Source organism: Tiliqua scincoides, chromosome 13, assembly GCF_035046505.1.
Source record: "Tiliqua scincoides isolate rTilSci1 chromosome 13, rTilSci1.hap2, whole genome shotgun sequence".
Lineage (NCBI taxonomy): Eukaryota > Metazoa > Chordata > Lepidosauria > Squamata > Scincidae > Tiliqua > Tiliqua scincoides.
In genome coordinates, this window is record NC_089833.1 from 18,270,332 (window position 1) to 18,294,725 (window position 24,394).

The following is a 24,394-nucleotide window of genomic DNA, read 5'->3' on the forward strand; positions in this document are numbered from 1 at the left end:
CTGAGCGGCCCGCTTGGAGGCAGGCTGTGCAGCATGGCCTTTCCCAGTTTGAAGAGACACTTGGCCAACAGTCTGAGGCTAAGAGGCAAAGAAGGAAGGCCCATAGCCAGGGAGACAGGCCAGGGACAGACTGCACTTGCTCCCAGTGTGGAAGGGATTGTCACTCCTGAATCGGCCTTTTCAGCCACCCTAGATGCTGTGCCAGAACCACCTTTCAGAGCGCGATACCAGAGTCTTTCGAGACTGAAGGTTGCCAATATATAATATATGGTGGTAAAATCTAAAGATTTTTTTAAGCTGTTAGCACATTAAAGTTCCTGGACACCCAGTTTTTCTAGTTTTCAACAAACTGAAGAAATCTTAATTAACCATACACTGTAGCTGATTAATCAGTTAAATCTGCACGCATTTGCACACGAGAAAAAGTAGATGTGCTTTGCTTCGTAAGAGGACTTATCTGTGAAGAATATATGAAGAATTGAGTATGGAAGCCCGATATCAAAGCACTCCAATGACAAAGCTTGGGTTCACTGCTTCTGATACTGACTTCTCATTTGCAAACACTTGTATTAAGAATATAAAAAATAAAAACACGATTGGCTGATCCGGTTGACCATAATGTTTTCTAAGTTGATTCAGGGCACAAGCCTAACCAGGTCTACTCAGAAGTAAGTCCTATTTTGGTCAATGGGGCTTACTCTCAGGAAAGTGTGTTAGGATTGCAGCCTCGTCTACTCAATAAAGTAATTAAACATTGCAGTCCAACTCTTTTTTATGAATCCAAAAGCTGGGTCATCACCCTGGTTTTGCCTGGACCCTTGAACGCAGCCCAGCATTTGACTCCAAAGCAGAATGTGGACCATAAAACAACACAGACAATAGTGTGATTGATGAGTATAAGCATTTGATCTTGGGAACCAGATTTGTTTATTGAGCCCATCTATCCTTTGCCCATTGAAACGTTCTCAGCTCTCCTCTTTCAGTTGTTCCAGGAGGAGCTCAACAGGACCTCTATGTCATTCATGAGTATCCAGTTTCCCAAACAATGTAGTTGGTTGTGCTTCTTTCTGCTGTTGCCCTATTGATTTTCCAGCAGGGTTTGCAGTTACACTCCCCGGCTCTGCAAATCCAGGTCTATGCTCTCTGATGTTCCCAATTTCTTTACTCAGTCACTCAACTATGGCAGGCTGTTCCTTTTCTTCAAAACTCTACACCATCCAATGACCAATAATTTGGGTGTGCAGAAGCTGGTTGTGACCACCTCGCCCCCCCCATAGCCATGCCTCACTTCAACTATACAACAACAAAAATGAACTTTAAACATCTTCATTTGTGTTTTTTTTCCTCCTGAAACTTATTCCTACTTTGAAATTTATGCTAGTTCATTTGAAGATTGAGTTCCCTGTATTCCAAACTCTTGCTTAAACTAAAAGTATATATGTTTAAACCAAATAGTTGGGTTTCAACCAAAATGTATACAAGTTGAAAATGTATACAAGTTGCAATTTTAAATGTGTCCCAAATAAATCTAAAAAGTACATTCAGGCGCTGGCCTCTGCCTGCTGACTCCACGTAATGTCAAATTATTTTCATTTCTGGGAAGGAAACAATGTGATATGTTCCACACTGGAAAGGCCATGATCCAATCTCAAAAGAAAAAGGGGGAGAGGTAGAGAACTTGATCTGGTCCTCTTTGAGCACATTTGTGACCAGAAAAAAGCAACACAACCTTCTGAAGGAACTTTTTTAAAAAGAAAAGTGATGGAGCATGCTAAACAACAAGCCAAGTTCTCTAACTGCAAATTCCTGCCCCCCCCCCCCTAAAAGAACAGTGACTTTCCCAGATCTCCAAAACAAAAAGGGGAAATCTCTGATGAGAACATCTGCAAATCTCCCCTTGCAAAGACGAAATGTGGAGATGGGGGAGGGAGAGTGGGAAAGAAATCTGAAATTCTGACTCACCCCTTGCACAGGTGGTGAAGTTTGTCAAACCCTGAAGATCCCAGCAAGAGATTTTGCTCAGCTCCCAAGTAGATCCAAGAGGCTTTTGTGGAAGAGATTGCTACAAAACATCTTCCACCTTGGTGGGTGAAGAGAGAGGGGAAGTTTGGAAAAGAAAGACGGGGGAAGAGGCTTGTGCATTCAGAGGGGCAGAAATGAACAGAGGAAGTTGGGAATGAAAGGTGGGGTGGAGGAAAGAAAGGATGAGTGTGAAGCGAACACACTTACCTCTCTCTGGTGTTTGCTGCCTGCAGCTCAGGGAGCTCTCAAGCAAGGCAGTCAGTCACCTGAATGTGAGAGATGGGGATGCGGGAGGACCGCCCCAGGGCACGGCATAGGATACGCTCAATGATTGCTGAGGCCTGGGGGCAACGCTAAATCAGAGGGCCCAGCCCAGTTACAACACCAGGTTGAGCTGAAGTCCAAGTTATATACAGTTCTCCCAGGCACTTTGTTTTGGTTCTGGATGGGTTGTCTGCAAAACCTCCCTCCACACATTCGTCAGAATGGAAACCAAAGGAAACAGCAAGCTGCCAAGCACACCACAACGCAGGAAAGCAGAGGCATCTTTGCAAAATCAGACAAAAGGTGCACTGGACAGGGCGTGATGTACACTGGAAGACAATGTGTGCAAGCGATGCTGAGATCTGAGCGTTGCCCATTTCATATCAGTTCAAGAAAAGTGACGTCAAACCCTTCAGGATTCGAGAGGGCCCTGTGTCACAGAAGCCACTTATATGGTTTTAAGGCATTAAATGACTGACAGCACAATCCTCCGCATCTGTACTCAGAAGTCAGTTCCAGTGTGTGCAGTGGTGCTTACACCTAGGCAAGTGTGCAAAGGACTGCAGCCTAAATCTCGCACCACAGGATAGACTGAAATTGTGAACATGAAGAATGTGGCAAACTGAGGTGCGGATTCTGCAAAGCCTCACAAGGATCGACTCATGTTTTAAAATCACCTGGCCGTCCCAGCCTGAAGACTCTGGGCAGGCAACCTTTTAAAAATCAAGCTATTCTTCTAACTAAACAAGATAACGCGATTCAATATCAAGTATAGAACATGGTACAAAGTACAGGTGGGGCAGGTCAGTATCTGCGGGATCCATTCCCAGACCCCTCCCTGGTGAAAATTGTGGATGATGAATCCAATCTTCAGCCCCTTAAGCCCTCTGAAGGGGATCAGAGCTGCACTTCAGATACCTCCTCACAGAGGCGACTGCACACAGCATCCCTGCAACTGCTCTGCCAGACTGACCACAGTTCATGGGGGGGAGGGGGTTAACATTCAGCCAGAACAGAAAGAGAGAAGGATGAAGGGAAGAGACCTTCAGCTAACAGAGAGTGGCAGAGCTGAACATTCAACTAAGAGGCTTCAGGAGACCAGGCCCCCTACAAACCCTTCCTCAGTAGCCCTTTGACCAGTGCTGGGAACCTTAATTTCTTCCAGTTTCTTCCCTTGCAATGTGACCTTGAAACAGCATGAAAAAGCTTTCACTGCTCTCCAGTTTAAGAACAGTTTTCGGGCACACGCGCACACACACACACACACACACACGCATGCACGCACACACACCCCTGCTTGTGGCACCTGCTCCAAAACACTCCTCTGCTTTTCCTTCCTCATTTGCATCTTCTGTGCTTCAACGCAATAGATTACAACCCCTGATCTACACTGCCATCTGGACGGAAGGAAAGAGAATTACAGAGATACCAAGTTGAGAGTTGATTTTTGAAGCAGACTTCACCGAGACCAGTACAAAATTCAGGAAAAAACTGGAATAATAATTGAGAAAAAGTGGGCAGACCATTACGGCCCAAGGCTTTGGGCTTGCTGAAGCTCAGCTTTTACTAATATAGACAGAATAGCAGCCGGAAGCAGACTCCAAAACAGACCCCAGACAGGCTTCACTCAGACCTCAGAAAACCCTGAAAATGGCAGACCTTCCAAGGAAGGTCAGCTCAGTCTACGCAGGAACTAGATAATTTATGTGGTCTGAGACTGTTAAATAAATACTACTACTACTACTAGTACTAGATAATCACTGCTCATAACTTGTGGTTAGGGTTTAGTTCTCACCAACTCAGATAAATGGAGTCAGGGCTGTACAGTTTCAGGCTGCAGGTGGTAGTCCAAGATAACATAAATGTTTCTCCTCCCCACCAAAAATTCTCCACATCTGCAACACTTGCAGATGCCCAGGGGGAGGGTTCCAGTCTAGCCTTTTCCCTCCAGGAGGAGGATTCAGTCCTATGAGCCCTTGCTTGCAGACTGAGGAGGGCTGGCACACCCCCCAAAACATACATGCCCCTTTTCTTCTTTGCAGCTGCCACCTAGCCATAACTTTTCCTCCTTTTTCTAGTCCACATTTTAAAGAGACGGAGCCTGGCTGGCGGAGAACAATGGTGCTCTCTAGAGCACGTTCAAGAATGAAGAACCATTGTGGCTGGCACTGGGCCAGCAGCGGCGTGCGCCTGCTGTTCACGGAAGGTTCCAGAATAAATCCCTAGCATCTTCAGCGACACGATCCTAGCAGCAAGACCAAAAAAGACCTGGAGAGCTGCTGTCAGGGAAGACCAATCATCTTGACTCTCTGTATCTGTGGTTCCCAAACTTTTTCGACTGGCAGCTCCCCTGACCTACTGGGCCATTGGCTGCGGCTCCCCATTAGGACTACGATCCTATACATTGTATAGGGCAGCGGGTTTCTCGCAAGGATTCCGCGTCTCTCCTGGCTGGTTTCTGTAGCTCCTCAGGGAGTCGCGGCTCATAGTTTGGGAACCACTGCTCTTCAAGACCATTTCACAAGCACACACCTTATGAATACTGACCGAGCCTGACCAGGGCTCCATTGACAAAACAAACATCAGAGACTCGAGTCATCTCAAAAAAAGTTTTTATTAACATGATTAAAAACACGTGCTGAAGACGGACAGATAAAAAGAACTTCATAAACATGGAAGAAAATCCATTCCAACACTTGATAAATCAAACTCAGTTTTGGATGGAACGTACGGCTTTTATTGCCAGCGCTCTCCTCTGACGTCCTTTAAAAAACAGCCGTACTGGATCAAGCTTGCGTAGTATTTCCCGGCTACTGCTGGATTGAGAGCCCTGCAATAGTTAGGTATAAAAATATCTTCGATTTATTGTTGGATCGCAGGTGCGTCGCAAGGGAGTAAGAAATCATCAAATAAAAGTGTTCTTTTTTATAAAAAAAAGTCTTTTCCCCCTCCACATACTACAAAGAAATGAGTATTTTGACCTTTCAAATTCATACATGATGTCAATTGAAAATGGACAATCACAAAAAAATAAAAAGATTTATTTTTGTCCCACCCTTCCTGTAATCAATAAAAACAAAAATGAAACGACGACAAAATAAAAAAGTTTTTAAAAATGCTTCATTCACAGACTGCAGTTGCATCTTGGGTTGAACCCAGAAGACACAGGGCTACACGGGCTTGAGGACGAACACGGCATCATCCAGGACGTAGTAGTCATTGTACATGTCACCTTCGCACAAGTACGGCAGTCTAGTGAATGCCTCGACCACAAAGCCAGCCTTCCTGAAAACCTCGGGCAAGCTGTTCACCTGCTCCTCCCACGTCTGTCCTTTGATCTCCAAAACTTCTGAAGGTTTGTCCCACTTGCCGCCTACTGAGAGAGCACATAGGATTTCATTAACTAACATTTCACCTTCACTGATTTAAATTTTATTTGCAGCACGACGTGTACGTTCGGAGAGACCGGATCCCTATCCCAAGGGGCTGCCAATCCAAAAACAGATCACAGAGGAAGGGGAGGCAGGGGAAATGGGGGAATATTGGCCTTTGATGAGCCCAGATGCACCACGGAGCCTAGAGGTCCATCACCTAGCAGCAGTATGGTGGTGTTGAAGGTTCATCGTGGGGGAGACACAAACCCTAGTGATGACTCTAGGAGAGGCTGTTCTAGGCCTTTACGCTCCCCCCTCACTCCCTGCCTCTTCAAATGACAGCGTGGGAGAAGAGTAGCGGGAAGGGAAGAGGGTAGAGGCAAGCAGAGCGATCTGGAAGCAGGGTGTGTGCAGACATGCATGGCACAGTAGGATCAGATGCTAGTCCCCGGGCAATTTCTCTGAAATCCCGTCATTTGCCTGGAGCGTGCATGCTCATCCCACAAACTGAGAAAGAGATCAGGCACAAAGCGGAGCAGAAAAGGAATGTGTTCACACCATGAAAAGCAGTGCTACTCTGAAACTTCCAGTCCAGGCTGCTACAACATCACAATGGGTGTTTAACTTGCTCTGTCAGCAAACTCAATGCGTGGTTCCTGCATGGGAAGTGAGAGGACAACCTGGCTGGGCAGACGTCCCCACCTTGAAACAGGGCCAAGGAACAGGCACATCTGTGGCAGGGATCGCCCTGCAAAGTAGGTCCTAGCTTACAAGGGGAGGGGAGTGCAAGGTTCTGCTGGCAAAAAAAAGGAGGTTTGTGGACCAGGCAGCTGCAGGCCAAGAAAATGAGGGAACCACAATGCCAAAGAGGAAGCACAAACACCCAAAACGCCCTTTTTGATAGGAAGCAGCCAGTCAGATCTTTGGCTCTCTGTGGTTTGCAGCATGAGCGCTTTGGAAACCAGGGCAAGCAGCAAACCTAAAACAAAGTCTCAGAAGGCAGCCCCAAGAAAGTTGATGCATGCTGCAGATTCTAACTTGGGAGTTTTTGTGTTTTATGCTCTTGGCTGACCTGGGTTCAAAGTTATCTGGCAGTGCAGGGGGATTTTTTTTTTTTTGCCAAGCTAAGAATGCTTTATTAATCTGCAACCATTCGGCTGCTCCTGCTCACAACATAAGCCAGCTATTCTCAAAATATCGTTATTAGTTGAACCTTTAAAATCTATGGCATCCCATGCTATATTTAACTCATGTAAATATGTGGTTAGGAGGTTCCTATATTGTGCAGTACTGAGACTGGTAACTCACGAGGCTTCCTGGTTCAGTTCCTCTGAAATCACTCTTCCTTCCACTTTCTTGAACAGATCAGAGTAAACTTGTGGAGAAAATGGCAACTTCTACCCTAGAGGCTGCGGTGACGTTGCTGAAGTTTATCTGGATATCATATTGTGCCGGTAAGCCATTCAATTTCTCCATCCTCTTTCAACTGCCATTTTGCTCTCCCCGTCCACTCCCCCCCTTTTCAAGCTTTCCCAAAATGGTTAATATTAGGTTCTTACAGGAAACAACTACAACATTACTGATTTAAGTAAACTTGGACAGGTGGCAGTGGGAGGATTGGAAAGAATGAAGCAAAACATTGAAACAAACACTTGATGAAGGGGACTGCAGCCCACACAAGGCTTCTGCTGTAATAAACTGATTTGTCTTCAAGGAGCTCTTGATTGTGCTGCAAAAGATCAAGATGGCTGCAACCCTCCTGAAAGTTGCTTGTTTAAAACAACATTTCCAACATTTTATTCCTGCAGTACATAAAAACCTAAAGTAGGGATTCCCAAACTTTCAGCTGCCAGGGCCACACTGCTCAGCTTTGCTCTTAGAGTGGGTTGCAGCAGTTACAGAAAATTAATATATGCCTTTTTGTGAAGATCCTTAGATTTTTAAAAAATTGCAGATGTGGGGCTGCTTGCTGGCTCTCTTTCCCCTTCAGCTGGGCTCCCCATAAGAACTACCCAGGACAAGAGCTGCTTCATCCAGTGGAAGGAAAAAGATGTACGGTTGCAAACGGGGGGGGGGGGGGGTGGGAGGAAGAACCACGGAAACACACACACGGCTAACGGCAGAGGGCCAATCAAAATGTGTGAGTAGGTCAGATATGGCTTGGGAATCCCTTCTCTAGGCACACATCACATCTTTCCTTACTCTGCCTGTTATGTGACAGATAATCTCCACCTTTGCCTATGAGGCCTGGGAAAGATCCAGTTCTGAAGCCCACAGAGCTGCTTCCAGTTGACACTGACAATGCTGCACTGGACAGATCAATAGTCCAACTCTGTATGAAAGCTGCTTCCTATGAACTGATAACACTGAGTAACTGGCGCTCTTGGTTGGGCAGACATCAGAATCAGAAACCGCATATTCTAAATGTGCTGCTGCTCACGTAGTTCAGTCCTCTCTCCAAACCACACAATTTTCCTTCCTCGTGAGAGCAGGTATTGCATGTGGAACCCAAGCTCGATGCGAGATGTTTCCGTACAACTGCTCCTTCTTCTGCATTCTGTATGGTGGAGGGGTCTCAATTCTTGCCTGCCTCTAGTAATTTTTAAGAGAACAGCACAGCAAGTCCTCACTAAAGTAATTTCATTATAAAGTTGATGAGGAAAAAAAAACCTCAGTCCCAGCGAGGGCCACTGTGTGAGTGGTGTCCGCATGTTCTCCCCCTGTCTGCATGGGTTTGCGCCAGTCTGGGAAGCTCACATTTATTTCAGTGTTTAATATTACAAGTGTTTTGAGTCTTTTATTTAGAAGTTCAGCTATGTTTTTGTGACCAGAAACATGCCTTAGGAACTTAACTCTTGTTTACGTCGATCAATTAGACTATGGTAAAACCGTGTTCGTTGTCAACTGTTTCGCTTGAAATTGCCATTTCCAAGAGCCTCCTGACAACTTTACGTGAGGCTTGGCTGAATGCACATTTCAGATGCAAGGGATTTTCAAGCAAATGCTGAGTATAGGCAGTTTTCATTTTATGTGCAGGCTCTGAAACACAACCCTTGTGTAAGATGCAGGCTGACTGCATTGACACAGGGGAGAAAACAGAGGGACAGAAAAGGGATGGAGATGGCACAAAGCAAGGGGAACACCCATGTTCCTTCCAGTTTCTTGTAATTTTAGTTACAGCAGGGAAAAGGGATTACAACGTGCTGGCAGAGTCATCCCAGAAAAGGCGCTTATCCGTGTTTATCCATTCTCTACAGATGCTGCCAAGAATCAGGAAAACTGCAGAGTGACAGTAACTCAACCTCAGTATATAGAAGCTGATGCCACATTAAGCAATACCACAATTCCATGCACTTTTTCTGCAGATGGGTGCCACTCCTCTCCCACCACTGTATGGTTTCGATACTTTTCGCATAACCACGAAGATCTGTGCACACCCATCTGTGCAAACACTGCAAAGTTCAGGATGGACTCATCTTCACTTCAGATCAAGAATGTCGGTGCAGAAGATGTTGCAGTTTATTTTTGTGGGGTGGCGTTTCCAAATTCACACACTCCCACCTCCAAGCAAACTGGTGGCGGGACCACATTGGTGCTAAGAGGTCAGTTGCCATTGTATCTTGAGACGGTGCAGGATACACATTAAAAGATGGATATCCTGCACTTCTAACCAACAGGCGGGGGGTTATAATACCACTTTAAAACATCAAATACAGTCATCATCACTGGGGAAAGGACCTGTCAGAAGTCCCAGGTTCACCCCCAGCACTGTGTGTAAAAGGGATCTCAGGCTTTGTCATCCACTCACAAAAGCCCTCTCTTTGTCTTGCATTCCTCCCTCTTGTTTGTTTCTCATATTCAAATGCATCATCATGTCATGCGGCATTTGCTCTGCTGCACTGGAAAGAGCCCCCCCCCCTTTCCAAAATGCTGGTGCAAGGCTCCTGCCTGGATGGGGATCAACTCCTTCCTTCCAGCCTCCCCTTTTCAAAATTCACCCATTTCACCTCATTTAAAAACTCTCCTGACAAAATCACGGTAGTTGTCTTTCAGATGAGAGGGGAGCCAAGGAAACACGGCAGCTTGCTCACCTCTCTGCAGTGAGCCCAGGAGAATATTCCACGTCTAATTTCTCCAGAATAAATAAATTTCTCACTCTGCCTCAGCGCAGGGTGGGGCTGCAGAGACTAGACTCCCTCAGTTCAAATCCTGCCAGCCTTCTCAGTTTCAGATTACCCTCCATCTCTCTCCATCATCCTTAAACTGCATCGCCACTTCTTGCTGGTTCTGAAGTTAAAACTAAAAGTACTCCCCCCCACTCCCTGCAACAAATGTGTGCTCCAAGGAATAGTGATGTCTCTAGGAATCAAGACCTTCAACCTTCCTTAATCTAGGAGGCAATGCACTTTCAGAATTATCTGCCCCCTTTGAGGTTATGTTTTCTTTTCTTGGGGTGGTGGTGAAAGCTGCAAATCTTTGTGTTTAGCCGGGACCCAGAATCCCCCACCTTGGGAACTGATCTTGTTTTTGGCTACAACCCTATTGGCACAGAGGTGGGGACATCAAGAACAGAGGCTGGCCCAAGACCTCCTGGTGACGGAGGCAGCCAAATGTGGCCCCCTTACTTGGTGATGGGCCAGTCTCTGCACTGTGGACACTTTAGCCTGCTGCTCTCTGCTCCTCCACACTTCTACTCTGCCCCCCCTTTACCAACCCAAGGAGTGGGAAGAGAAGGATGAGAGGCAAGCTGGTGGATGGAAGTGGGTGCCCCCTGCCTGGGGAGATAGCTTCAGTTGGCCTGATGGATGGGAGCCCTGACAGAGGAACAGACACATAGAGGCTCTATTGCTGTTGACTGGTGCATTCTCGATTACTGTCTAAACTGTTTAAAAAGTTACCCAAGCAGAAGATCTAAAATTTGTTAGCAAGTTCCATAAGCCAATCACAATATCCTGTGGTGGTGAATTCCACAAACTAAGGAGCGCCTTCTACAAAATGCACTTTGTCAGCCAAAAACCAAACAATGAGCCATTTAGGATGGTGCAGGATCAAAATTAAGGCCCTGTTTGGATAAATGAATCCTCAGGTTAGAAGCGACAACAAAGTCATCTATCTTTAATACTGTAAAAATACTATGCAATGAAAATTGAATTTTTCCCTCTCCCCATTATGAGTAAAGGAACCAAGAAATATAGTCAAGGAATTAACATCATGGTGGCCACTTCATCGCTGCTGCTCTTATACCTCATTGCCATGTTGGTAATTCTCAAGTTCTTCTCCAAGGTATGTTGCATGATGTATATTTTTCAGTGGGGTGGGATGGGGGGATTGATTCCACTCTGCATAGCATTTCGAAAAGGTTTAAAATACTTCTTTGGAGGGGAGGGGACAGCTGAGTGGAACTCAACATTGCCTTCAAAAGAGAAGACAGTTTGCATGAGAACCTGCCTGGTGTGAATTTGAGCACTCCCCTTTGAAAAGCCATCCCAGCTGCACCTGAATAGCTGCTGCCACCACATCCCCAGCATGTTAGCTTACAAAGGCAAATATTACTTAGAGACTAACTCATCTCTGTTTCTACAGCCAAAAGTCAAGAACACCGAGAAAGAAGGCCTGAAAACGAAGCACAGCGTCTGTGTAAGCATTTGTTGTCCATTCCAAACAGTCAGTGGACAAATCATTATGTGCAGTTAGATAAACGGGTATTTTTCCTAAAAGACAAAGATGCACACGGCTGGAACCTGGAAGTTCCACAAAAGGTCAGGCAAGTTGCCTCTGAAAATAAAAAAATATTTCCAGGGAGCCAGGCAGCAGGAACTCCCCCGCCCATCCTCCACTGCTGACATACAAGGGGGCCAGAGGGTTGATGCAGCACTTGCCGCTCTCGGCTACCTTTGTTCAGCCAAGGAAAGAGGAAAATGCACAGCAGTGGTGGCTGTTGCCCCCTCCTTTTTAAGCAAAACTAGAGAAACCACAATGTACTGTTGTACTGCCCCAGGTGAAGGGAGACAGGTTAATAACTCTGGCTGATGAGTAAGCACTCATTCATTTGCAGGTAAGGCTTTTTATGGGGGGAGAGCGTCTGCTGCACTGGCCTCCTTAGCTACTGCTTTTAGAGCACAAGGCAGGGTGAAATTTGGCTTAAGTGGTAGGGGGAGCCAGAGGGTAGGACTTGCGATTTCAGGCACCTGCTGAAGATTCTCTAGGAGGATTTCCTGCTACAGGCAGGGGATTGGACTAGGTTACCTGGTGGGTCCATTCCAACTCTATGATTCCAGGTTCCTCTACCCTTCTTCCTCTCCCCATTTAAATGCTGGTGTATGGGCCCGGCTGGTGGCTTTGGAGGCATTTAGGTGGACCTTTCAAAACCTCTCTTCAACTTCCAGAGTAAAGAAAACAGGCAAGCCATTGGTCAAGCAATTGCCAAGGAGCTCTGCAAGAAGAAACCAGGACGCTGCAAACGGACGGTGGGTAAACAGCCAGAAATGTTAAAGGAGGCAAAACTGGATTTGTTGAGTGAGGGGAAAAAACAAACAGGCTCATGAGACTAACACTACAGTCCTAGACACGTCTACTCAGAAGCATGTCCCACTGAATTATGGGACTTACTCCCAGGTAAGTGTGTACGACTGCAACCACTGTTACTCCGATGTTCTCCTGGTACTTTCAGTGATGAACACAAAAAGGAGATGGTCTCTTTGGCTGCAACAGACGAATTGATCTTCGACCTGGCCAACAGGATGGGTCTTGCAGGGGGGTGCCAATAGAGGGTCAAGATATTCCAAGCAGTTCTTAGAAATCCACTTGGAATAAAGGTTTGGGAGGCTCAAGGGTCACAGTTTCTCATACTGCATTTTTCTAAAAAATGAGCTTAAGCCACCTTGAGCAGACGGGGTAGGATGCCGTAGGTGGGCACACATTTAAATCAATGATTATAACGACCACATTCATAACAGTCTTGCAAGCTTTTCTATAAAATGAGCAACATGTGTATTTTAAACAGATGAAATATGAATATACAATGAATGCAAGCAAAGCCTCAAGCAAGAGATTCTTTTGTTTCAAAAACAGCCCCTTCGCCTGTGCTGCGTGCATGTGACTGATAAGTTATTCACACACGCTATTTCCCTTTCCTTGCAGGGGCGTTTGGATAAAGCCCAGCAAAAAAGATGAATCGTCACAGCCGATACGTTAAAACCCCTGAAATAAAACGCAAGACAAAACCTTGGCTCGGCTGATCTATATTTTGGAGAAAAATTCATTTGATTTGTTAAAACCTCCGCTGGCGAACCAAGTCTGGGAAATATTTTGAAGCAAGAGTGTATAAGCTGGCCAGAAGGCTAAGTGATAATAGGACACATGCATGTAGTCAGAAGCTACCAGCACAGTGTGAACAGTGAATCCCACCCCCAGCTCTGCGCAGAGGTGTGCCCTGTGTAGGGAGCTACAAAGCTCCCTCATCTACCTAGCAAGGATGGGAATTCAAGTCTGAGACTTGGACTCGAGCCACAAGAAAGCTGGTTTGTTGCAACTTGTGGGAAACTCGATGTACTCACACACCAATGACTTGGGGCTGACTCACAACTTGTCACTCGTGGCAGAGACTCAGAATAGAGTTGTGACTCGAATAGATTTGGGTCAAGACTCGCTTTTGTGTGTGCTTGAGACTGTTTTGTGGGCGCTTGCTTTTTCCCCCGCCTCTGTGACTCAACTCTTTCCTCAAAATGACTCAGTAAGTAGCTAAGTTGCGGCAGGCACACACACTATGATTTGTGGACAAGTCGAGTCATGGGGTTGCTGACTTGAGATTCAGGCAAAGTGACTCTGGCACATCCCCCCACACAGGTTTTTACTTCCAGGTGAATGCTTGGGGAGGGGACAGAAGCCAAGGAGAATCTACCAGAATATTCATTTGATAAGGACAAACATGGCCCCCACCTTCTGGGACTCCACACAACTTAAATGTGTGCCCAGCAGTGTGTCTACCAGGGGCGGGGCAGTGAGCATTGCAGGGGCCACAATGCACTGTATAAGCAGCCCCTCCCACTTGATTCCTGGGATGTCCAAGTTTAGTTGCTACAAAGAGGGAGGGAGGAAACCTGCTCGTTTAGGAGAGAGACACCCAAAGGCTCTGCAAAGAGCACACTTGTCGGCTGGCACCAGAATGACAGCACTGCAAGGGTGGCGCAAATGTCACCTACCAGGGAGTTCCAGGCCCTAGGCACCACCACCAAGAATCCCAAGTGATCCTCTTTTGAACCAAACCCAAAGCAGAGCCTCCGAGGAAGACAGATTCACAGGGAAGAAGGCAGCTTCTACAATAAAGCGCTCACCCCTTCCCTTCTAGCAAGCGCATGTTCAACACTTACCATTTTCCACGTATGGGTGAAAAGGCAGAACCAGGGCTAAGATGACTCGGCCCCTCGTGGGCTCCAGGACACTTCGAATATCTTTTAATACAGTCAATGGCTGATCGCAGCGATCAAGCAGATTCAAGCAGCTGATGACGTCATACTGGAATCCTGTGTTCTGCCACTCATTGATGCCGAGGACTCTGAGGTAGGTGGGAAAACGCAGAGGGGTCACAACTGGGGAAGGGCAAATCACCATTCCCCATTCCACCCAAGGCCGGCCAGATATCCAAGGGGAGGGTTGATCCTGCTTCTCTGTCTCAGCTGCCATGCATCTAAGTCACCTTGGGAATGTGGATTTAACTCTTTTAAATATATCTATTACCACCATCACATATGTGGCTGTTGGAATCTAGAAATCTGCATAGCACAGGTGCTCCACAGAACACCACTGTAAGCACCTGTGCCAAAACTGGTAGCTGCTGCAGAATAAAAGCTGGCGTGGGAAGGAAGTTGAGAAAAGAAAAATAAAAAGAGCCATTTTCTAGTCCTCAAGACAGAAGACAACAACAGCCACATTTGGACACTAGCGGCCCATTTAAATTATTTTAAAGTTGCTTTTCTATTAAATGAAAACAAGTTACTCAGTCAGAACCTGCTCCAGATTGCAGGGAGCATCTGCAGCTCCTTCTGCCCTTCTTCTTCCGGCAAACAAAAGACTTTGGAATCCTGACAATATCACTACCTGCCAGGCTCTGCAGAGCAACTGAGGAGCCGCTTCCCGGGGAAGCACCTTTCACACCAGCCACCCCGGGTTCTCTCTGGCTCCTTCTGTCCCCTCTCTAGATTCTCATAAATACCCCCACCTCGTAGATTATACATTTGATTGTTTTAAAAAACGCCACTTTGGGAGCCTGCCTGGGGAGAGCGCAGAGGCCAACTCTGTGACACAAAATTTGAACATTTTGGGTTTATCTGAACATTTCAATGTCCCTTTATTAATTCTGATGCAAGAATTTAAAAAATGCTGCTACTTCTGGCACAATCAATCAATTAGTCACAATTTACACTATGCAGTTGTATAATACAACATGGATAACAATGCATTAGGCAATAAATAAGATAGATACCAACACAGAATTTGAATTTTCACATCACAGGATTCTGCACCTTTTTCCCCCTCCTGCTCCTCTAGCCCTCTATCACCCGCCATGCTATGGAACAAGAGGGCACTTGGATTTTCCTTAAACCCCCTCTTGTCTTTATATGATCGATCATCTCTGCAAATAGGCACTAGAATGTCTACAACCATTTATTTGCTTAGATAGGCTATGGGCAAAAAAATTAGCTGACGGCCAACATAATGGAACTTGAAGCCCACTTTAGCACCATACCTGTATTTCTTCTTCTGAAGCTGCCAGATCATGGTCTCAGACAACTCAGTAGCATAGATTTCTTCAAAGTGAGGACTCATGACTTTCGTGACTTCTCCATCCCCAGCTCCCAAGTCGAGAAGCCTGCGGGATTTCCAGTCTGGATTTATTTTGAGCAGTCTCTGAAACTGTTCTGCTGAAAACACAAACATTGAACCTCTTCCCAGTAACCTGAAATGTTAAAAGACAGAGAGAGGTTGATTGAAGAGGAGAAGGGTTCAAAAAAACAGATAACGTGTCATTAGTTGCAGACTTAGTGGCAGGAAGACTCTCTTTGAACAGTGGGAAGATGAATACCCCAATCCCACCCAATAGCCCAGCAGGAGCATTCTGAACAGCACTCTTCGCCTTCAATCCATTTCCTTCTTCCTTTCCAAATCCAGTGAGAAAGAATGGCCATGGGTGACAAGGTAGATACGGACAGCAGGGATTCTAACCTGCCACTAATTCATCACCTGAAGCAAACCGCTCACTCCGCCTCATGACCAGACCAGCCTTGACCAATAAATGCCAGTGTTCCACCCATTGTGAAGTTTACTGTAATATCATCCAGTTGACATACTAGCTGTCTAATCACATGGCCTTCAGAGGCAGACGAGGAGAACAGGCTCTACCCCAAATGATGAAATTGGGGAGAAGGGGAAAAAAGATAAGGAAGATAGGAGAAGAATTAAACACCAGATTCGGGAATGGAAATGGCAGCTTGAAAGAGAGGCTGAAGGTGACAGAGAGCAATGGGAGAAGAAATTTATGTTGAAAACACCGTGCAGTTGTGTTATTTAGCAGCAAAAGCTCCGCTCAAACAATGAGAAAGAGCATGGAAGAAGAAAGGAGTCGTGCATTAAGGCACCTGACAGAGGTGATGGTCGGGGTCTCTCCGGATCACATCAGTGGTCCTTCCACCTACTATCCTTTGAAGTCTATATTGTAAGATTACAGCAGTGGTGACAAGAGGTTCATGTGGATGAAATGAAAGCAGGAAATGCAGGGGGAGAGAGGGGGAAAAATAATTGGTTAGCAGGAGACACGGAGGAGAGGGAGACGATAATGCATCAGTCAGGTCGACCGCAGGTGTGAAGCAAAAAAACATGATTGGGGCGCGCGTCCCAGCTGCAGCGGGATGATCATGATCAAGGGAAAAGGACATGGTAGTACAGCGGCTGAGCAGCAAACACGAGATGAAAATGTGAGAAAAGCACAGGGCGTCGACACGCAGAGGACTGGACAGGCCAGAGGAAAGTTGCCCATTAAATTGTGACAGCGGAAGCTAAATGGACATGCTAAATATCAAACACACACACAGGCAGCAGGTTTAAGTGCTCGCATAATTGGCTCAAAGCCCTTATTCCCACAGACACAGCAAGGCGGCATTCAAGGCATCGTAAAGCCTTTCGAGTGGAGAGAAAATGGCAAGGAAGGGGTGAGGGAAGAAGGGCCACAACTGACAGGGTGCTTCCCGGGAAATCTCCAAGCCCAGAAACAAGACTGGCCTGCAAAAGACAGACACTCTCACTCCCTTCTTCGAGTCGGGGCTTCTCAGATCAAATCGCATAGTAGGACAGCTGGAATGGGGGGAATCTAATGTGAAAAGAGACGTTGAAGCAGGAATGCATCAAAGAAAAACGGGGAGAAAGTCTGGAAGAGTTTAAGGCAGGCATTCCCAGACTTAAGATGGGACATTGGGACATCTTAGAGAGTCACAGTACACTCACAGGGGTGCCACATGATGTCCCCGGCCTCACCTCCTGCCTGTTCCCCTGGGTGCCACCAACTTGGATCTTGTGAAATCTTGTGAGAGCCAAGATGGAGGCTCCCAAGTCTCTTGAGATTGTGATATGCTACCTCTAGATTTAGAGGTACTGATCCTCTGGGTACCAGTTGCAGGGAAGCAATGAGGGAAAGGGGGGGTCTAGCATTGTGAGAACTGAACAGCTTTCTCCCCACGCTGTGAATAACTTTATACGCCTCAATCACATCCTTCCTAAGCTGCCTTTTTTCCTAGACTGAAAAACTCCAAACCTTACAGTTGTTTCAGGAAAGTGCTCCAGTCCTTGGACTGTTTTGCCTGCCCCCTCCCACACTTTTGCCACATCCTTTCATGACTAGGCTCCCTGGCTGAGCAGCCCAGTCACAGAAGCTGTGGAATGATTTCGGAAAACCAAAAAGGATTTCCTTCCATTTTGTTTTGAGGCTTAACAAGCAGAAAATGCATTTGCACTTACCCATTGATTGACGTCCTAGACATGAACAGGCTAAAAACGGAGGACACGAAGGAATGATAGAGCTGGATAAACAGCCAGCCAGATTTTTCAATGCTGTTATTTAGGAAGATCTCCGTTCCTTGGTCAAGGTAACTCTGAACAAAGACAGGCTGAAGAGATTCACATAGCTGCTCTGTATTGCACATGTACCACTGTGGGAGGAGAGAGAGAAATGGAATATTCTTCACATTTCAAGCACTGAGAAAGTAAGAACAGACACTAAGTCTAAGGTAAGTCCAAGGATTTTCAGGTCCCCTGTTTTCTCTGTAAGTACCAATTTCTGAGAGTACTGCTATGGGAAGGAGTAAGCAGCTGTGTTCAGCTGATGGCAGCAAACACAGACAGTTTCATGGCACTATGAAGACCAAAAAAGACGTTGTAGCACAAACCTCCATGCACCACAATCCACTTCATCAGATGCATGAAATGTTTGCCCTCCATTGGCAAAACTTATGGTTACTAAGAAGCCTGGTCACATCCAGGAGGTGTTTCAAGGCGCAGGGAGGCCACATGCAAGCTACCTGCACCTCAGAACACCTCCCAGACATGAACAGAAGTTATCAGCGTGAACAAGAACTGGTTGCATACAGGAGCATGCAACCTTCCCATGCCTCAGAACACTTCCTGGACATGACCCTAAGTTGCCAGCACAAACCCCCTGGTCATGTCCAAGAAGCCCACTGAGGTGCAGGCTTAGCTTCCAAGATGCTGAGCCCATGGATAAGGAGGGCCCATTGTATGAATAAAACAAATTCAACTGAATAACAGACTACCTTTGGCAGGTACAGCCCATAGAAGTTTGGTTGGATCAGAACAGCCAATTTCAACCTCTGTGCCGTGGCACACTGGTGTGCCGTGAATGGTCCTCAGGTGTGCTGCAGGAATTTGGGAGAGGGTCATTTATCAATAGGACCATTGGGGGATGTGAGCCCCCACTGACAGCACACTGTGCCTTGTCAATTGTCAAAGAGCTGATGGTTTGCCTTGACCATTTTACTGCCTTGCCAGTGTGCTGTGAGATGAAAAAGGTTGAAAATCACTGGACTAGAAAAGGACTAGAGACCAGAATGGATCAGAGCACAAGCAAATTGCACAAACTCAAACAAGGAGAGCTGGTAACAGCAGTAAAGTAAACCAGAAACACACCTGTTCCAGGAAAAGGAAGGAAGATCACTCTCTAGCAAATACTCTATACAGTACTATAAATAATCCACTTTTCTTGGTCAACTTGCCACCGAGCATTGTGTAATTAACACCTTGTATTTCCTGCTACCAACAGGCTGGGCAGTAAATCATTGCTCAACAGCATTGGTAGTGAGCCAAAGGCTTTCAAGCACCTGGTCAAGAAATGAGGCTAAAGCACAAGCCTCAAAAATATGGAAGAGCCAATGTTCCAGATTTGGGGGAATTCTACAAGTGACACTTGTGAAACTGCATTTCTCCACCCTGCATTACCAGATAAAACACACATTTTTCTAAGTCACTGATATTCCAAGAATGTTGAGTTTAGATACGGGGTTGGGCTCCAACTCTGCCAGCAATCTCTGCCCCATTGCCATCTCTTGACCTCAGTTCCCCAGACTACAAGATAAAAATAACTACTACCTACTTTTACGGATTTGTTACATCACTGGTTCCCAACCTTTAGGAGCTCACGGACTACTGAGGCAAAAATGGTCGAGGACCACATGCAACCCCCACCCCACAGCATACAAAAAAAAAACATTTGCAATAATGAGAGATTTATTAGAGAGTGGAGAGTGCTCACTTGGCAAGACACTGGAAGTGATTGAAGGCACTCTTTTTTTCCTGAGACCTCACAGACCACTTCTCAGGGTCTTGCAGACCATCTCTGATCCATGAACCATAGGTTGGGAACCAGTGTGAAGTGGAAAAGCAAGCAAGCAAGACTGTAACTCACTTTTGCAAGGTAAATACAAATAGGTGATGTGTGCTAAGTTGTCCTATCCTACACAGTCTGGTGGCACATAATAGCCAAGAGGCCGAGTTACAAAGGAGAACTTCCCTGATTCTCAGCTCTGCCAAAACTTCATTAGGTGGCCTCAGGCAAGCCACTCCCTCTCAGACTTCCCATCTGCAATATGAGGAGAACATTATATATCTTATGGGGTTGGTGTGGAAAACGTGGAATACACAATTCTTAAATGTGTAAAACCAAGATAATACCTGTAAAAGGTAGGGTGTGTGTGTGTGTGTGTGTGTGTGTGTGTGTGTGTGTGTGTGTGTGTGTGTGTAAGAGGTCTCCCAGAGGTTCCTCCACCAGCAGAAGTTGAGCTAGCTGTGCTTGGAGTGAGCGACTTCTCTGTGGTAGTACCCTGCTATTCGGAGATGTGTTCTACAGGCAGCTGAAAACCCACTTATATTCTGTAGTTTTGGGGGCTGCAGTTTCATTCTACTGCTATTGGATTTAACCATTTTTAATCCCTATTGCTGTGATGGCATGTTTGCTTGCTTTGGTTGCTTCCTTTTTGTCTCTTTTATAGCTTATATTTTTACTGTTGACATTAAGATGTTCTCCTTGGGTAAGAGAGACCAAATATAAATTTTAAAACCGAAATACTGTACCTAATTTTTTTTTTATTTACACTAATCCAGCAGCACTAATATTCAACCTGTCTTTCAAAAACTGGTCAAGCCCTTTTGCCACAGCAAGCAGTCAATTTAGAGGCCCCACCATGCCAGGGGTGGGCTCGACAGCTTTAAAGGATAAGGCAATGGAAAGGCTCAGTAGACACAAAAAGATCCACTCCAGATTCATTACATTTTCATCCCATTCTCACAATTTCCTCTAACTACCAATTCCCACAACCCACTACAGTTCACGAGCCCAAATGTGTGTCCACCCCTGATCTACCATGCAGGGCAATGCCAAAGTGTATAGATGGACAGAGAATTTATATTTATAAACATTTTGAGGTAGGCAAAATCTAAACAAAGTTAAATTCAACTTTGGGTGAAAAACACCAAATTCTAGATTCAGACAACTGCAAGCCATACAGCAACCACTTGAAAGCCAATGGCACAACACTTGATCCAGAAGGCCAAAACGGGTATTTGTAGCCTCTGACAACATAGTTAAATCCAGTGTAACCATTCCTCCACTTCCCCCGGATTTTTTACAAATAGCACAGGGAGCAAAGTCAAGCATACCCATGAAGTCATACCACAGATGCCTTTCATGGTAACAAGCACTACAGGCTATGCTTATAAGCAACTGCAGCAAGGCCTTTCTGTCCATGCAAATCCCCCAAAGTCTGGAAGCTCAAGACTTGGAACAATACAGAGAGCTCCCAATGTTAGCTGGCATAACTGGGGTACTGCCCATGTACAGAATTCAACAAGGTCTGCAATGTTATGGGAGGAAGGCAACATGCAAGCACAACAAGAGGAAGTGACAACACAAATATGGACAGGAAAGCAGAATGCCAAAGACTTATCAACCACTCAGGTTGTGAGAGAAAGGAAAAAGTACCTGAACTCGAGGGAGGAGGGAAAGGGCTGGAGGGGGGACAGAAGACAAAAGAAACAACCCTGGGAGGTCTGCTGTAAGGACTAAGGAAATATCAACTTGCAGGCTTAAATTAGTGGACTGTCAAATTAGTCCCCAGCGCTTCAAATGAGCATAATTACCATCACGGCACAGATCTGAGAGAGGCTGCAAAGACACCTCACTGCTGGAACCAATCAATGGAAGGGGATCTTGCAGAGATCCAGGACAGCATTTTTAGTTCCTAAACATCAGCAAGGTCCTGGGAGCCCTGGTACCCAGGCATCAGACCCCACCCCCAGCACTGAGACCGGAAGAACCAGGACAGCCTCTTATTTTCCTCCCCATTAATTTCAATGCCACACACCCCTAAGCTGAGGATGTGGCTGAGACTGATGATAACAACAACAAAGCCTGCTGCTTCCCCATCCCTTCCAGTCTGGCTCAAGGGCCCATTCCTCCCCCCAACCTGGCATGGAGGAAAACCCCACCCCCACCAACTCCTTTAAGTGTGGTGGCAGTGGGAAGGGTCGCCCTGTGGGGTTATTCCCCCAACCCCCTCCACCACCCTAACCTCCTTCAAAAGCCTGTGGGGTGGGGGGGTTCCTCTTGCCTGTGGAGGAGTGGGGGAAGGGGACATGGAGCCTGTCAGGACCCATTCCCTCCACCGCTTCCCCCTTTAAGCATGGACTGCACAGTGGAGCGTGTGGTGGGGGGTTATTTCACACAGCCCCCCCACCACAACCCCCCATACTCCAAAAGGCTGTGGGGAGATGCCCCCTTCACTGTAGAGGAGAGGGGGAGATGGAGCCTCTCAGGATCCATCCCCCCCTCCAACCTACTTCCCCCTTCAGCTCAGGGTGCAGAGTGGGTGTGTGTGGTGGGGGGGGCGCCCTGTGGGATTACTTCGCACAACCCCCCACTCCAAAAGGCTGGGGGGTTCCCCTTTCCTGCGGAGGGAGGGGCACCTGGAGCCTCTCAGGGCCCGCTCCTCCTCCCCCCACTCTGGGGCTGGCAGAGAGAAGACCCCCCGCTTTCCCTTTAAGCAGAGTGCACAGTGGGGCGTGTGTGGTGGGGGTCGCCCTGCGGGGCTCCTCACACGACCCCGCCCCCTTCCCTGAGGAGCCCCTCCAGACCCACTGCCCCGAAGCAGTGTGGGGCGGCCCTGCGGGTCCCCCACGCGAGCCCCAGGCAGTGGGGGGGGCCCGGCGCGGCGCCGGCCTACCTGGTGGTGCTGCTTGAGGCCCGGCGCGGCGGGCTGGCCGGGGCTGCCCATGACGTTGGCGTAGAGGGACCTGGACAAGGGGCTGCGGAGGTACCTGGCGGGGCCGGCCCACATCCTCCTGCGCAGCGCCCACAGCGACAGGGTGCAGCAGCCCAGCCAGGCCAGGCACAGTCTCATGGGGGCCGCGGCTCACCCCCTCCCGGGGGGGCCTCCCCCTCCCCTCCGCATGGCCGCAGCCCGCGAGGCTCCCTCCGCTCCGCGCCGCACAACGCTCGCACCGGCGCGCGGCCCCAGCCCGGAACCAAAGTGCGCGGCCGGCGGCCCGGGCCGGACGAGATGCGCGGGGGACGCGCCACAGGGCCCGCGGCGCGCGCGCCCGCCCGCTCAGCCAATCGGGGGGCGGCCCGCGGCGCGCATGCTCGGGCGCGGCTTTCAAACCGGGCCGAGGCACAATGGCGGCTGCGCGCGCACGCCGGCGGTGGGCGGGGCCTGGCGGAGAGCCCCCTCCGGCGGCCTGGTTCCGAGGGAGGGGCCAGGTGTGCAGCCCCTCAGGCCCCGCCCCTTTTCTCAGGAGCAGCTGGCCTCAGCTCTCAGGGGCTGCACAGCCTCAGGCCAGAGCCTCCCAGGACTGCCCTGGGAGGGGGTGAATGTGGGGAGGGTGAGCACACACCAGAGGAGCTTTTCTTGGCCTGGAGTGTTAGCCTGTGGACCCCCCTGCCACAGGGTGTGGGGATGGCGTCTGGCCGTAAGGGGACAGTGGGTGGGAGAGTGAGGATAGACCAAAGAAACTATTTCTTGGCCTGGAGTGCAGTTAGCCTGTGGAACTCCCTGCCACAGGATGTGGAGATGGCATCTGCCCTGAATCCCTTTAGAAGGGGAGTGGCCAGATTGATGGAGAAGTCCATCATCACAGGTGACAAGCCATGCTGGGTATATGCAGCCCCCTGGTTTCAAGGTTGGCTGCCTCACAGTGCCAGGTGCAAGGGAGTGGGCAAAGGAATGTTTGTTCCCTTACCTTGGGGCGGCATTGTAGCTGCACCGGCGCTGGGAAGTTGGATCGGTCAGGCCCTTTGTCACTGCTTCCTATTTTCTCAAACTGAGCGGAGGTGCTGAAAACCACTTCCAGAGCTGACCTGGAACTTACAGGGCATGATTACTCAGAAAGCAAGCCCCACTGAATTTAATGGGACTTAATTCCAGATATGTATAGGATTGCAGCTTGAGGGCCCAATCCTATCCAAATTTCCAGCTCCGGTGTAGCCACAATGCAGCTCCGTGGTATGGGAACACATGTTCCCACACCTTGAAGAGGCCCCAGTGATTGCCCCTCCACTGCAGGATGCAGTGTAAACCCCACTGGCAAAACTGCACCAGCACTGAAAAACTGGATAGGATTGGGCCCTTAGCCTCCTGAGCGAGCAAGGCAGCTGCGACAGAAGGAAAGCACTCTGCACTTGGCTCATTCTATTATGAATGACCATTTCAAGGCTGAACACTTCCATAATGAATACTATATATATTTTTAAAAACCGAACACTTTGCTGTAAGTACCTGGTAGTGATTTGTGAGTTTTACTAGGTCTCCAAACTACAGCCCTGGGGCACACCTGCCCCCCCCAGATTCTATCCAGTCCTCAGCAACTTAAGATATTTTTATTGCTAATTTTTTTTTGCTAACATTTGACATTTTTAATCATTATATATCATTCCTCAGTTTAAGCAAGACTTATTATTATTATTTTTTATATTTTATATATATTTTTTATTATAAAGTTTATTATTATTATTTTTTGTAATTGTCACATTTCTCTTTTGTTCTGAATCACATCATGCTGGTTACAAAAGAAATCCAAGTAAAATTCATTCATTCATTCATTCATTCATTTATAAAACGTTTTTTTCAGCCCATGAAAATGTTTAAAATATATGATGCAGCCCTCATACTGAAAAATTTGGA

At 47.4% G+C, this 24,394-nt stretch overlaps 2 protein-coding genes across 3 annotated transcripts; one reads left to right on the forward strand and one right to left on the reverse strand.

Moving 5' to 3' along the window:
* Window positions 1–4,881: 4,881 nt before the first annotated feature.
* On the reverse strand, window positions 4,882–22,757 carry METTL9 (methyltransferase 9, His-X-His N1(pi)-histidine). Of its 2 annotated transcripts, none has more exons than XM_066640756.1 (5): window positions 22,439–22,757; window positions 17,667–17,857; window positions 15,406–15,615; window positions 14,030–14,214; window positions 4,882–5,659 (listed from the first exon to the last, which is right to left on the reverse strand). In XM_066640756.1, the coding sequence occupies exons 1-5, from the start codon at window positions 22,613–22,615 to the stop codon at window positions 5,457–5,459; spliced, it is 966 nt and encodes a 321-aa protein (XP_066496853.1). In that variant the 5' UTR covers window positions 22,616–22,757; the 3' UTR covers window positions 4,882–5,456. The 2 variants fall into 2 exon arrangements, with proteins under 2 accessions (XP_066496853.1, XP_066496851.1); XM_066640754.1 differs by having other exon boundaries at window positions 4,882–5,662.
* IGSF6 (immunoglobulin superfamily member 6) lies at window positions 7,036–12,875 on the forward strand. The gene is made up of 6 exons (XM_066640895.1): window positions 7,036–7,114; window positions 8,918–9,262; window positions 10,840–10,943; window positions 11,244–11,297; window positions 12,047–12,127; window positions 12,801–12,875. The coding sequence occupies exons 1-6, from the start codon at window positions 7,048–7,050 to the stop codon at window positions 12,831–12,833; spliced, it is 684 nt and encodes a 227-aa protein (XP_066496992.1). The 5' UTR covers window positions 7,036–7,047; the 3' UTR covers window positions 12,834–12,875.
* Window positions 22,758–24,394: the final 1,637 nt, after the last annotated feature.

What these genes read in the sequence shown, in the direction of transcription:
- IGSF6 (XM_066640895.1), top strand. Translation starts at nt 7,048, where the DNA reads ATGGCAACTTCTACCCTAGAGGCTGCGGTGACGTTGCTGAAGTTTATC. An exon ending in GACCACATTGGTGCTAAGAG is followed by an intron (nt 9,263 to 10,839) that starts GTCAGTTGCCAT and finishes TTATGAGTAAAG; the next exon opens with GAACCAAGAAATATAGTCAA. An exon ending in TTCTCAAGTTCTTCTCCAAG is followed by an intron (nt 10,944 to 11,243) that starts GTATGTTGCATG and finishes CTGTTTCTACAG; the next exon opens with CCAAAAGTCAAGAACACCGA.
- METTL9 (XM_066640754.1), bottom strand. Translation starts at nt 22,615, where the DNA reads ATGAGACTGTGCCTGGCCTGGCTGGGCTGCTGCACCCTGTCGCTGTGG. An exon ending in GCCTCAAGCAGCACCACCAG is followed by an intron (nt 17,858 to 22,438) that starts GTAGGCCGGCGC and finishes CTCCTCCCACAG; the next exon opens with TGGTACATGTGCAATACAGA. An exon ending in CTTCAGAAGAAGAAATACAG is followed by an intron (nt 14,215 to 15,405) that starts GTATGGTGCTAA and finishes CACCTACCTCAG; the next exon opens with AGTCCTCGGCATCAATGAGT.